The 14,934-nt window shown below is 37.9% G+C and overlaps 1 protein-coding gene across 5 annotated transcripts in view; it reads left to right on the top strand.

Moving 5' to 3' along the window:
- Positions 1 to 11,031, top strand: part of ADGRG6 (adhesion G protein-coupled receptor G6) — a 110,764-nt gene extending 99,733 nt beyond the window's left edge. For 3 of the 5 annotated variants that reach the window (XM_064413501.1, XM_064413499.1, XM_064413500.1), the window contains 3 exons: positions 1,996 to 2,097; positions 4,041 to 4,193; positions 8,270 to 11,031. In XM_064413501.1, coding sequence (XP_064269571.1) covers positions 1,996 to 2,097; positions 4,041 to 4,193; positions 8,270 to 8,448 — 434 coding nt within the window. In that variant the 3' untranslated portion in view covers positions 8,449 to 11,031. Of the gene's footprint in view, positions 1 to 1,995; positions 2,098 to 4,040; positions 4,194 to 4,469; positions 5,009 to 6,169; positions 6,217 to 8,269 lie in introns of those variants that run through there. The other 2 variants (XM_064413502.1, XM_064413503.1) reach the window with 2 other exon arrangements.
- Positions 11,032 to 14,934: the final 3,903 nt, after the last annotated feature.

Raw genomic sequence — 14,934 nt, 5'->3', positions numbered from 1 at the left:
AAAAGCAAATTGCAGCAACTGTTAGTGTTACTGTACTTTGCTGTTTCATCTACAAAGGAAATTCTTGACGCTTTCTCCTTGACGCTCAGAGTAAAAAAATATGGGAACATTTCTTTTTTGGCTGCTCATTTTATATATATGCCTGGGCAAGCCAAATACTTTCAAGTCAGAGCCAAGTTAGAACCAAGCCTAGGATCTGATTTGTCTCTGGGAACCAAAACCAAAGCTGTACTACTAAAAGCACATTGTAAACTTAATGAATAATGAAATACAGAGAAAAAAATTTCTGGAAACCAAGCCCAGACAGGGCAAAGGCAAAGTACTTAATGCAGTACATTTGTTTTGCATTACTATGGAATATGTGTTTTCTTTTTAAATATTCAGAATATTCACTGCAATTTAATTAAGCATCAATTTACTAAGTTTGTAAGCTGTGTAAAAGCCCTAAGAACTTCAGGCCACAAACAACTTCATATCTCCAGCCCTGTAAGAGCTGATAGTGGTTGCATTTGACTTGCTTTGTGCTTTATACAAATCACATAGAAAAATATTTTACCAAATGCAAATGCAGTAACCATAATCCAAGAGAGGTTACATTTGAGATGCGTTAGGGTCGTGCCTATTTTAAAATGTGCTTTTTCTTTTTTCCTCCATCAGCTCTTGAAAAAAATTTGTAAGATTGTGTCTCATAACCCAACCCTTACCTGAAGTTAACTGATTCCATAGGTCTCAACCTGGGCTGATAAGCAAATACAAGTCCAGTTCAATGACATGCATTAGTGCAAAATTAGGCCAGCAGTTTGGAGGAGAGAAGATAATTTGATTCTCCAAAACATTATAATCCAAGATTTACCCTGCCATTGTGTTCTGACAGCTGAAACATAGTAGACATTAGTATACAGAGCTATTCATGATGATCATAAAGGAATGGTTTTAGAGGAAGCCACTTGACCATGTTTGCCCACATTATGTAGCATTTATTCACATCCAAGATAAAATAATGAGGGATCTTGCAATAGCATTTTGCTGTCAGGTGCTCAGCCTCAGGTTGGCTCTCTCACAGACAGTACAAGTAAAACAAGAAATTGGCTAAGCCACAGAAAAACAAAAGATTCCACAGCCAGTGCCAGCCTGAGAAGATTCAGGAGCATTTCCAACTACTATATTTAGCTCCAAAGTACATCTGTAGGTGATGAAAACATATCATACACCTTGCTAAGACCTACCTTTCACATGGTAGGATGCTTATCTCCTGTCTTGAAAAAAAACTTTTAACATTCCATGAGAAAAATCAACTCCACAAAAACATTTCTAAACACATTTATTACAATTGAGTATGAAAATCTGTTAGTTTTCTTTGGGAGTAAGTACCTGAACTCCTAATTAGAACTTGTGAGCATATTCTTACTATTTTCATAATCATTCAAGTACGTGCATGTGATGCACATAAATCCAAGTGTGCTTTTTCAGCATTTGGCCAGCACTCAACCCACTACATTAGGACACCCCTAAGTGCCATTTAAAAGATGTCTGGTTTTAAAAGAATACAGCCCACAGTTCTGTACATACAGAACCATATCCAGGAGATAAAGTATCTTCTTGCTAATATAATAATGTTGGTATTTATTTTGCAGTCTCTTTCTTGCAGTCCTGTTGGGTGTAGAATAGTCATTTGCTTCAAAGAAAAGACCTTTCAATCATTTTTCTCTAAGCAAAAAAAAAAAAAAGAAAAGAAAAATATTAACACTGAGCTAAATCAACAATGCCAATAAAAGTCATCATAATCTCTGTATTCTGATATCCCAGACACATGGCAACTAGAGGATGGGAAAACTTTAGTTAATTTCCATACCTCTTAAATGATGCATGGGTAACAATAACAAAATATGAAGATGATTTTTTTTTATTTCTACTTCATGGTCTTCTTATTACAAATTTCAGTTAATCTGTTGGTAAATACATGCTTCATTTGGTGTTTCTTTGCTTTTGTCTCAGGTTTGTTTATATTTGTATTCCATTGTGCTATGAAAGAAAATGTGCAGAAACAGTGGAGGAGACATCTCTGTTGTGGCAGATTCCGACTGGCAGACAATTCAGGTAAAGGCAGTTCACAACTCCCCTCCCTAGGTGCTGCAGTTGTCTATAGAAGTACAGGTAAACAGCTTATTAGGTTATTTTACTATAATACCAGGTAAGCTAGAGATGTGGGTGATGGTTTTAGAAGGCACATCAAACCCTAAAAATAAAATCTAAAAAAATTATAATCCAGAGATTCAAACTTTGTCATTCCAAACCCAGTATTTCTCATTTTCACCTATATTAAAGTATGTTGACTTTGAATTGTGTAGTCTGTTAAGCTGATGTAGGAGCAAATCTAAAAATTGCATAGAAATATTATTGCTTCTTTTGCTTTTATCTTTGACTTTTCAAACTGTCCTGTCCTTTGCCATTGAATTCTGAGATGATTAGAGACTCAGAAATGTAGAAAAATCCTTTAACACAAGCCGATTAGGTTCTAGAACTGAAGTTCACCTTCATCTGCAACAACCAGAGTGAAAGGAGAGACACTGGTTTGGACATGTGGAAAGTGCAATGCTTGGGCCACTATATTTAGAGTTTCCTGAACCTTTGGCCATCTTGAAGGGCATGAGACTGCTTTGCTCAAGCAACTGGCTCTTCCTTTGCTGTCTGATGTGGTGATTTGGACCGTATAATTCTTTCTCATATGATTCTTGTTCAATGACCAGTGTTCAAATCTACAGCTGGTGTAAGGTGGCATAAGCGCATTGCTTTCCACAGTAAACTTTCATTTTGTAGTAAGAAAACTTCATTCATTATTTCAAAGAGTTAATACAAACTAGGAAAATCATATTCATTCTGATCAGACATCCAAATTGTTTCATATGTTCATATGTTCATGTAATTTATCCTGTAACTCCTGAACTTAAAAACAAAGATGGATCAAATTATTTCCTTTTTTTTTTGTTATGCTGCTGTTGGGCAGCTTGTGGGTATGAATATGGTAGAAATAAAAACAGGAAGGATTTGAATATTTCAGTGGTATAGTTAATGTGATGTCATTATGTCTGGCATAAACCAGTGTATCTCCATGGGCTGGTTTTAATCTCCATGAACCTGACACTGTTTTCAGGCAGAACAGTGAAATATAAATCAAATGTGAACTTCCATACCTAAACACTCTAGCAATAATTTACTACAAAGTATTTGTCTTGATTTAAATCAAGACTAAAGTGGCCCATGTGTCTTTGGCTTGGACTTCTCTTCCATTTTGTGAATTTCATTGAAGTGCAGTGAATAACAGCAAGATGACTTAATTGTGGAACTTCCTGCACTTACCTCAAATTGTATGGTACAAAAGTAGTTAGATACTTTTATTCTACTGGTATTGGGACACTTGTGGTGAGTTTTTAAGTGTTATTTTTCTTCAGTCAGTTTATCGGTATTAGCTATTTAATTGAATTTTAGAAGTTGTTCCAGCATAGGAGCCTATTTTGTTAATGGTTTGGACTAAATTCTTTAAATGTGAGCTACTGAAAAAACTTTATTATGTAAATTGTGCGCAATATGCTAAACAACAAGCTATTTGTTAGTAGGTGGTATCTTCCACAGCAGCAGCAGCAGCAGCAGATCAAACCCTCAGATGATAAGATCATTGTAATGATCCTAACACCTTCGGATTTTGCTCTTCAGGTCAGGAAAGTTTGGTATCCCTATACTGCTAGAGAGCTTCTCTGCTCTTTTGCATTCTGGAAAGCCAGGTCATACTTGCAGTTCTGCTGTCCAGACAAACTATTGTTGGAATGTTAGAGCCACCAATTTCAACTGTTTTAGTAGAGTAAATTAAGTTGGAATAATTTTATCATTCTTAAGAACCAAAGAGGATACCTAATAGGAAAAGGATGGGGTATTTCTTATAAGCAATACAAGGAAATGCATCAGATATTTGAAATAATCATAATTGTATAAATTAGGCATTTATTATGATAGTTATTTATGTAAAACTTCTCAATCATTTTTAGATTGGAGCAAAACAGCAACCAATATTATAAAGAAGAGTTCCGATAATCTTGGGAAATCCTTATCCTCTAGTTCCATCGGCTCCAATTCAACCTACCTAACATCCAAATCAAAATCTACGACGAATACGTATTGCAAACGAAACAGCCATACAGGTGAGTTCTTGCATTGCAACCCAGTGCATCTGTGAGCACATAGGTTTGTGTTAAAGGCACAGCAAGCATTTCTACCCCAAGGTTAAAGAGACAAAATGTCATCAATTCATATAGTGTAGTATTTTTAAAATTTATGTTACTGTTAATAAGAACCATTACCCAACGTGCAATACATCCAATATATATATATATATATCTGATCTCCGTATGTTCCCATACTAAGTGAAATAGGCTTGATGAAAGCAAATTTTGCTTATTATCCTATTGTAAACACAGGGTAGCCAAAGCACAGAGAGATGACGTTCTTCACCCAAGGTAACGTGAAAGCTGGCAGTACAGCTGGAAATAGGAATCAAGTCTTCAGAGTCCAAGTCCACAGCTGATTGTCTTGGTTAAACTCCTTTCATCTAACTGTAAAACATTTATGGGTAAAACGACAAATGGAGCCTACTCGGAAATGGATACTGTATTCCCAGAGTATGCATTGTCTTGCCCATCTACAAGTAGCCATATCTACTGCTTATTTATTTAGATATCAATGGTATATGTAATAAAAGCCATCATCTGTATTCCACTCATACCATGAAAATGTGCTAATTAAGACTTTAAGGGAGCAAAGAAAGAGAGCAGCTGGAATGATTCGCAAGTTTGGTTGTGTCTGAGATAATATTTCAGAAATTCACTTACATATTTCAGATTTTTTTTGTTACTCTGTTTTGTGAGTGCATGTTTTTGTCCTGTGTAAAGTCACATAGCATTATTATACAATACTCTTTTATAAATATAGTGGAAATAAAATCTGCGCACATATTTAACTCAAAGGTGTGTTTACTTGTTTTAAAATATTTATCAGAAAAAATGTTTAGATATAAAGTAGATGATTTCACTAGAAGGAAAGTTATGTTTTTTCTTAAGTATTAATTATTTTCATTAAGCCCTCAATGTCTCATTTATGACAGAACACTCACCTTTCTTGATGCATGGCATAGTTTCCAGGAAATACCTTCCATTATTTTAATTGATGATCATTACCTACTTCAGTTAGGCACAAATACTCCTTTTTTAAAATTAACTACACTGTTTTTCTCACTGACCAAGATTCAGTGCATCCATTAGCATGAGGGATTGTGCATCAGGGATTTCAAGGGTTTAAAACTGTATTGTTTGTTGAGAACATACAGGAAGTACATCTGCTTTGAATACAGTAAAAATGAGAAGTATCTTAGAAATTCCTGCTGGCACCTGAGCTTGCCCTCAGGACTGCTATTCACAGCTGCACTGGGGGCACACGGCTGGTGCCTGCCTCCCTGGGCTGCCTGTCCCTGCTGCCAGGTCAGGTTCGGTGTGCAGGTGCACCCAGCAGCCCTGTTCTTCATCTCTTCCCTGCAGGAACACTTTTGCCAGCAGTCTCCCACAAACACCATCTTTAATATCAGGCTATCAATTAAGAAGATTTAGTGCCAGAGTTCTTGCAAGGTGTTCTTGAAGTAAAACAAAGAAACTATTCCAGATAAGAAAGTTAAAAGAAACTTGCTCATATGTATTCTTCAAAAATTATTATCTTAATCCCAGGCATAAATTATTCCTAAAAAGGATTGCAGTTCTTAATGCAAGCAAAGTTTTTAATATGAAGGTTTTTTGGACATTAAGAGAACACAACAGTTTTCTTTTTATTTTTTAGAATTTTAATACGTTTCACTTTGTTCTCCAAAATACACATCTTATTGTGATACTCCACAAGAATTTTTGATAACACTAGGTTTTTCAATGCTGACATATCTTCTCATGTGTAAAAATAATAAAAGCAATACAAAATAATATTCAGATTCTGATTGTAAATACAGCTGAACTTCTCAGTTTGCCAACTTAGCTAAACTGCAGGCAGAGCCATAGCTACATGTCTTGGCAAGTCTTGCTGATATGGTAATAATGTGCTCCCTGGAATTGACACAAGCATTCATGTGTTTGTGGTGTAGATAATGTCTTCTAAGGCCCTTTCCTCATCACTGGTGGAGCATTACAGGTAAAGTGAGAATTGCTTTTGTTGAATGCATGGTTGGAACAGGGTGGAGGGATGCTTCTTGCATGATGTCCTCATTGATGCAGAGGATTTTGCTAATCAGAAACGCTACTTATTTCTATTACATCTTGCACCACTGATGCTGAATCAAAGGACAAGCATGCTTCAAACTCTGGGTGTCTGCACTCTGCATGGGGCATGCAGCATTTAGAGGATACCATTTTAGAAAACAGACATTAATGTTCTGGCATTAATGCCTGTGCACAGTAGTCTGGGGAAAGGAGATTATCCTGAAATGCCCATACATGAAGCATACATTAAAAAGCAAAAAAAATCTGACTGAGTTCCAGAAGATTGCTTAGTATTTATCAAAGTTATTACAGAAAATTTAATATATTTGTATTTGGTCTATGGCCATTACTAGATTACTCTTCTAAACACTGAGATTTTTATATCCATTAGCACCCAAAATTACTCTGAATGATGAATTATATATGCCTGAAAACCACCCTATGAACTGCTGCTTGAATGCACCAACACAAATATTGGATGGACCCTCATGGGTGAAAAAAAGAGGTCACTACGGCATCTTGTGCCCCAGATGTCTACAAACCCAAACCAAACTACTTGTAGAAAGTACTTAAATATCGTCTGTAACACTTCAGTGAATTAGAAGTTAAGATGATCTCTGCAGAGAATTTGGGCATACAGCTCACACTTCCGGGATACATAATTTTGACTCTGTACTTAGATGTGAAGCTCTTGGTTAGTAAATGCATACATTTGAAAGGCTCTCAGTACTCTGAAATTTGCCATTGGACATGCAGTTACTCACTGCAATTCATGAACATTCTTGCGTGCTTTGAAAAATCATCCTGATAAGCCTCAACATGCCTGTTTCTGTTCTAATGGGTGAAACTGTTTTGATTTCTCTGTCTGCAATCCATTTCTCCTTCGCAACTCTGTGCTTTTTTATGGCTTGGTATCATGACTTTTCCAGGGATGGGTTACTTTTCTTTTTATTTCAAGTTGGTTTATTTCTAAGAAAAGCTTTTTATGAAATCATGGTTCAAGTAGTGTGCTTAATTCTTAAGTGATCCTTTAACAAGGAATTTTAGGAGATTACTTCACCGAGGTCTTGTAAACAGCCATCAAAAATATCACTTGTATAAAACATTGCTTTCCAGGGTGCTCCACCTTACTTCTAGCTAACAGTGGTACAGACCTTGCCCAGGTTCAGGGAATTTATTCAGTGGAAGAGATAAGAAAGAAAGCTGGGTTAGGACAGCATACTTGAGAAAGTGAGAGACAAGCTCTCTCCTTCTCATTTCTCGCTACTTTAGCTCTACCTACTGACCGTTCTCTGAACAGCACTAATGCGAGCCGCTGAAGCAGACTTTCCCAGTCTGGCTGGGAATTGTCTTGGTTCTTTACCTTCAGCTTCAGCTTCACCCTTGACCTCTAGCTCATGGACTCTGAAGGGAGGCCCAGTTGTTGCATGCTTTCCTCCTTACAGTTTTCAGCCTGTACATTATGGAAAAAGCAAGGTGAGGCTAGGCAAGCACATAGTTTTGGCTCTGGTAATCTCCTTTAGGATGAAAGACATCCTCTGCTACATTCAGCACAGATTATTTTATTTCTGTGCATAGCTCAAAACATCCACTGTTGAAATAATTAAATCTGTTCACAGTCATTCTACAGTACTTTATGTGGAGATGCTGTTTATGGAGATCCAGTGCTATCAGTGTAAGATTCAGAGCATCAGCAGTAAATTAATATATTAAAAGGTCACAGGAGTCAGTAACAGTTTAGGCAAAATAATAGAGGGATAGTTTCAAGAGATACCTGAAAGATGTGCCCACAAAACCAGACATCTCAAAAGAATTTAGAAGAAGCAATCTGAAGCCAAAAAGTTATTTGCTGATTCTTAGGGCAGTAATTTAATTCAGCAGTAGTGGCAATTGAAGGCATATCAATGTGGGAGTGACACATCTTTTAAACTGTGAATTTGCTTAAGAGGCCCTAACTAATACTTGCTGCTTTTTCCTTCTCTTAGAGAATGTTTTTCTTGACAAGCCATCTTCAAAATTTGCCCAAGAGGATGGAGAACAGACATCAATCATCCCTGTCCACCAGGTTATTGACAAAGTCAAAGGATACTGCAATCCTCACTCCGACAGCTTCTATAAAAATATCATCATGTCCGACACATTCAGTCGCAGCACAAAGTTCTAGCTGGGTTTCTGATTTGCTGGTTTTTTTAATCAAAGGAATACAAAATGTCTGCCTGGATTTGAGAATATTGAATGTCATAGAATGTGACTTGTTCTGTTATCTTTTCCCAGTTTATAGGGTTTCCTGCAAACAGCTTCCACTTAAGGACTGATTTTTTTAAGTTTTTACTGTTGTTGAAAATGACAGGTTTTTACCATGGTATTAAGCTTTTTTTAAATGTGTGCCAGCCAGCATGATGCCTGGACAGCTAATTATAATCTTATAAGACTGAAGAGCCACAAGCCTAACTTTAAAAAATATAATCCAAACAGAAGCAAGTCTTGACTCCTGGAGAAAATAGCAGACATGTCATGCAGTACAGGCGAGCTTTTATTGAACAGTTTGCTGATGGTCTTTTTGTTTTGAAAAATATGGATTTTCCCTATGGCACTTGTTAGAGTCTTGCTTCTTGAATGTCTAGTGCTTTTTATTCATAAGTGAACAAAACCCTACCACCACTTAAAGGGTTATTTTAAACCATTTTTGCCTAAATATACCTGATCATACAAACCTTACTCACCAAAACAGCATATGCTGTAAATGCAGGCAAATTTGTATCCATATATAGAAAAACAGTTTACACAGAGTTGTATTTCAGCATTTATTGATTGGTATGTATGAAATGCAGTGTCTTCCACCTCAAGTCTATGTTTAATGTTCTTTTTTCACAAAACAAAATAACAAAAAGGCATTCAACTATATATAGATATATTTATATATACCTAGAACTCTCTCTACACGTATTTTTATAATAATACACACAGTAAGTATGACAACATATACCAGAGACAATCTAAAAACTACGGACGGTGCTAAAATTGAAGTTTAAATATTTAAATGCAAGATGAATTCTTTGTAAACCCATGAGTTAGTCAGTCTCTGTACTTCACATATACTGTATGTCTAGACACCTCCATCAGATGGCATTGCAACATTAGGATAACTGGAACATGTTTACCAAAAATAAATAAACAACATCTTTCTGGGCACGTAACATTATCAGTATCCCTTTGTTGCCCTGTTGGATGACATGATTGAGGTTGTTGGATGCACAGAGTTTAAATGTTCAGGCGATATTAAGGAATTTCACAGTGTTATACTGTGTCCATAATGACATTGAGGGGTGTGGGGGTGGGTGTGTGCAGAGAACAGACAAGAGCATAAAATGCTTATTTGTTTTAATCTGTATAAATGTGTGACATATTAGCAAGTGACCTTGAGTGCCAAAAGGGCATCTCTCCTCATGAACTGTGTTTCACCCCATGACAAGCTTTATAAAAATTGTAGCTGCACGTGTTTCTGAAGGCATGTGCTGAAACATAAAAGGTTTTTTCAAGTATCGCATTCTGAGGAAAATGTATCCTAATGGAGGTTTTAATTTTTAGAATTATCCCTTTTTTAACCAAAATATTTTTAGCCACATATTTAATTATTTGAATTCAGAGAGCATAAAGTTGTACTGAAATTTTTCAGCTGCCAGGCAGGTGGACGCTCAGTGATTAGGGATGTGGGTTTGTGCTTTCTCTGCTCTTTGCACGTGCTTTTGTGTGCAGAGATCATTTAATGCTGTGACCGCACAAACGGCACATTTCCCCTGGCTGCAAACACCTGGTGGGAGGAGGATGTCCCAATGAGGTTCCACCCAGGAACACTGCTGGCACTACACAGACCTGAGCAAAACCTCAGTCTCATAACTGCAAACACATTTGTGGTGTATGAATGGAAGTCAGCCCCATTCACTCAAACTGTAATTAATAACAGGGAAGAGTGTTGTCAGATATCTTTAATATTTGAAATTATTTACGGAGAGATTATGTACAAGCATTTACTGAACTTATATTTTATCTTCCCACTTGCTTAACTACTGTAGGTAATAGTGTTCACATAGCAGCTTACTGTGAGATTTCTACCTGATTAAGATGTTCAAAAATGAAGAGGAGAAGCAAACATTCATGAAAAAAATGAGGAATCAATAAAACATAACAGATGAAAAATATATAAATAAAAAACCCCTCAGTATCCTGAATAAATCTGAGCTATAACCTATCAGTTTAATGTACATCTACCTGTATTTTTGCTGAATTAAGATTTTTTTCTTTTTTTACTACCATGTAGTAATCTTAAACTGTCTGTGTCACTTAGCTGCTCTTGAATGCTCTCAATTCTACAATGTAAAGCTTTCTGTTTTGTAGTTGACATGCTGTAACCTCCTTGTACATATTTATTTATTTGTGAGGTTAAATATGTCAAATATACGTAGCACTATAATGACTGTTCTTGTTACTTTAATGCTAAGTTTCTGCTTCATCATAGAAGAAGAGGGAAAGAATAATTTCTTATATGTTTTTTCTAAATACCTTGTGAAACAGTTTACTGTAGCTCTATCTTTTGCAACTTTGAGGAAACTTGTCAGTGTAATTTGTGATACTAGTCAGTGAAATATAGTGTAACAGGTTTGAAGATGGACTAAAATGGAAAGAAATCTTTTCAAGTAAACATTTTTTATGTTAGTGTTCCAAATAATTAAAGTCTTTTAATAGTGAATGGTTGACTTTTATTTTTCCTTTTAATGTTTAATGGCAAAAATTACACAGTGGAATTCTGGAAAATAATCTTGTGTTTTTTTTAAATACTTGAGACAGGCACACGCCTAGCCAAAATGTTGGAAATAAATGTGCAAGACTAACTCCACCTCATCAGGGGAACACATTTTGCAGAATATGCCTTTCCCTTTTGTAATTTACTCAATGCCACATTCAGTGAATGACCTGGAAGTTATGCAATCTCATTTATTTATGGTGGCAGTCATGGCATAGAAATTAAAGGAAATAAAAGGAAATTAAAGGAAATATGCTGGGCTGATATTTTAAAGTAATACAAACAAATAATTTAAAACTCAGGAGTTATTCCTTTCTGTATGTTTCCCTCCAGCTGGATGTAGTCCCTCATTATCAATAATTTAATTCAACTTATGGTACTTTGATCACTGCTGAAAATTTTGATTCAGCCAATCACTTGATTAATACACACTAATGTATAAACACTAAATGTCACTCACTAATGGCCTACCTTTACTAGCTTACCTCTAAAGAAGAGGGAAATATGCTGAAATGAAGAGGGGAAATATAAAAGAGCTGAAATGTGTCAGATCTGCTCCCCTGCATTTAAGTCTCATCACAGAAAACAAGGATTTATGAGTGATATCTTTTAGAAAGCATTAAAAAAACTCATGGGAAAAGTGACATTTAATGATGAGGCTGCTGAGTGCACCTGTGTACAGTGTCTGGTGTGCCTGTGGACAGTGAACACTGCCCTTGGGCTTTATGCCTCAGAGAGTGTGGGAGGACCCTCTGAGGGAAGGAGCCCAGTTTTTTTTTCCCAAGTAGAATCTTGGCAGATGCCAAACTTGTAAGGAGTGATTTGCAGTGTTTGGGGGTGGATTTATTTTTCTCCTCATTTCATCACTCTTTAAATACCAAGAACAATTTTATTTTAATCCTCTACTGTTAACAGCTTCCTACTGTAACCCATTGAGTTACATAAAATGCCACTTCATTTTATTGCTTTTGAAAGGCTGAGCTATAATCAGACACATCTATGTAACTTCAGGGACAGCTACCGAGTTACAGGGCAGCAATGTGTCATTCATGGAGTCATTATAAGAAGTTTTTATGCATTTGCTGTATGATGCAAAGATGTCAACCCACATATGGGTCAACAAATTAGGCAAAGGGCTTGGAAGTTAATGCCAGGGAAGTCAATCATGCAAACCAGTCTGTGGAACAGACCTTTCATGCCCAGCATTCCAGCTGCTGCTGTGCCAAGGAGGCTTTCCCCTTCACCCTCCACTTAGCCAGTCTTTGGTTACTCGGCCCATTTATTTGTCACATCTCCTGGAACCGTGGTGACACTTCCATCCTCAGGAAAATCATTTACTGTAGTGCTAGAGAAAAAGAAACTAAAACTAAAAGAAGGGAAAAGGTAGTTGCCAAGGCCTGCTTTGCATCTTGCACTTTTCAGATGATTTCTTGCCCCTTGCCCGGGTTGTGTCACCCTGACCAACCATGGAGACAAGGCCATTGGAGTAGGTAGGACACACCACCACGGCTATTTATGCATTTGTCAATGTAAGCTAATGTTCTTGACTCCCCAGCTTTAAGTTCAAACTCTGTCATGGTTCTTCAAGGCAACAATTCCATCATTTCCATGCTTGAAGACTAACCTAGAATAATATTTCTGTAGTTCAGGAAGAAGCTAATTCCTCTCATGATGAGAAGTCAGACTGAGAAGCACCATACCAGGAATGGCTAAATAAATCTCATGGAAACCTTTTCTGGAAGGATAACCCTTCCTCAGAAGCATCTGCTTGCTCAAAACCAATGCTGCTGTTGTTCTCACTCAAGAACAGTTTTGGTACTCGTGAGGAGTGCACATTGTGGTGCTGTCCATATGGATTGCTTAACCACAACCATCTGTGCTTAACCACAGCACTTTGAGTGACACAGTTTTCTCAAGGTGTGTTGAGTGATCTACCTCACAAAATAAATGCCAGTTTGATTCTTTAGCTTGTAACAGATAGTCTGAACTGGACATTTTTTATCCCAACTGTTCTAGTAGGAGTTCTTAAAAACCATACATTTAGATAGAAAAGGGTTCTCAAAAATCTGAACGGTATTCCATACATGAAGTGTAGGAGAAAGAGCAAATGCCACTAACTCTGGTCTGATGTTTTCCTCCACTGCCAGGTTTTTCCCAGTCTGGGAGCCCTCCAAAGTGTGGGGGAAAGACAGCCATGGTAGGGGAGTGGATCCTGCTCTGTCTAGTGGTCAGAGGACTCCCACTGTCCCTGTCCTGCTGCATTTCATGGGTCTCCAGCACCAAGTGCAGTAAATGCAATAATATAATGCATTTGCAAGATTCTGCTCTGGTTTTATTTTCCTGTTGTCTGGCTCCTGCTTTTCCAGCAGAGGGCAGTGGCATATTTCTAGTTATAAATCTGCTAAAATCCAGTGGAAAATGCAGAAAGATTCCTCCATATGTGCACCCGCACAGAAATAAGTAGGAGAGTTCATACCAGGTTTGTCTATTATTTAGCAATCAGTTACATCACCAGATAAAGCAAACACTCTGCACCCAGGGAAGTGAGGGGAGAGAGCTGTCTGCCTGCATTTGGGCATATTTAGTGGAAAGAGCAATACAGAGTCTCTCTGTATTCTCTCTCACTGGTTGTTACATTTTCTCCTTTTTTGCTTTGAGGGGATGCAATGGAATTAGCAACTGCTACACTTCTGTCAGCTGAGCAAACAGAACCAGCTCACCATTTCAGGCTTGTACACTGGCTTATTCCTATATTGGGCAAACAATTTGATCTGCTGGAATGTCCGCCTGTGACTCAGAAATTCGCTGTATGCATAATTGTCCAGGGAGGAAAAAACCCCAGTAGCTCTCTGTTGACAATGGCACGCAGATCCATACCTCCCTACCACTTTTTCCATCAAGGGTATAGGAACAGATCTGCTGTCAGCTGGATCCTCTGTTCACATACTCCTTCCCCATGGCACATATTACCCAGTCAGCTCAAGAAAGGTGCAGAACTGCTGGGCTACAGACCCAGCTGTGCAGCTGCCCCATGGCATTCTGTCATAGGCAGGATTGACCAGAAAGCTGCTCCACTGGAAAATGGCACCCTGTCAAAATTAAAATGTCTCATCTGCAATTCCTGGACTCTCACTGGCATGTCCCTCTGAATGCACACTGTACCAGCACCAAGCTACGGAGAGAGAAGTTGCCTGGGGGAGATAGATAGAGCAGGGAAGGACATGGCTGGCTCTAGCCTCACTTACTTTTTTTGGACCTTGGCTGCTGTGGCTGTGGGAAGAAGGAGCAATGGGAAGGGAGTCTCACGAAGGGTCAGGACTTGGTGTACGCAGCAGAAGAAGATTAGTGTGACAGATGTCCTTACACCATCATTTCTCCAAAGACTCGTGGTGTTGGTGTAGCACAGCACAGCTGTGTTCCTGGTGCATCATCTTCTGGTGTCCTTACATGAGCACAGCTCTAAACAAGGCAGGAGCCAGCATGAGCTCCCCAGAATTTCTCTGTCCTCCCTACATGCTCACTTCCCAGGAATGCAGACATGTCAGTATACCTCTCAGTCTAGCTGCAAACATCTCATTGCTCAGATACAATCATTTTCTAGATTTAACCAAGGTACAGGGTAATCTGGGGATTATGCTGCACTGCCTGGGTCACAGAACCACAATCCACTGTTTAGGACAGCGAGGATACTCCAAAAAAGGAGGACAAGAATAGAAAAATAGCATTTGTAAAGCTTTACGGGGGCTGAGATACTGTGGTTTTTCATGCAGAGTGCAACTAAAAGAGCTCTCAGAGAAGTTCTGTGCTTGCACAGGCCCAGGCTGAGCTCTGCGGGAAGGACAGATCAAG

This window comes from Passer domesticus, chromosome 3 (genome assembly GCF_036417665.1).
Source record: "Passer domesticus isolate bPasDom1 chromosome 3, bPasDom1.hap1, whole genome shotgun sequence".
NCBI lineage: Eukaryota > Metazoa > Chordata > Aves > Passeriformes > Passeridae > Passer > Passer domesticus.
This window is presented reverse-complemented; position numbering and strand designations above follow the sequence as displayed.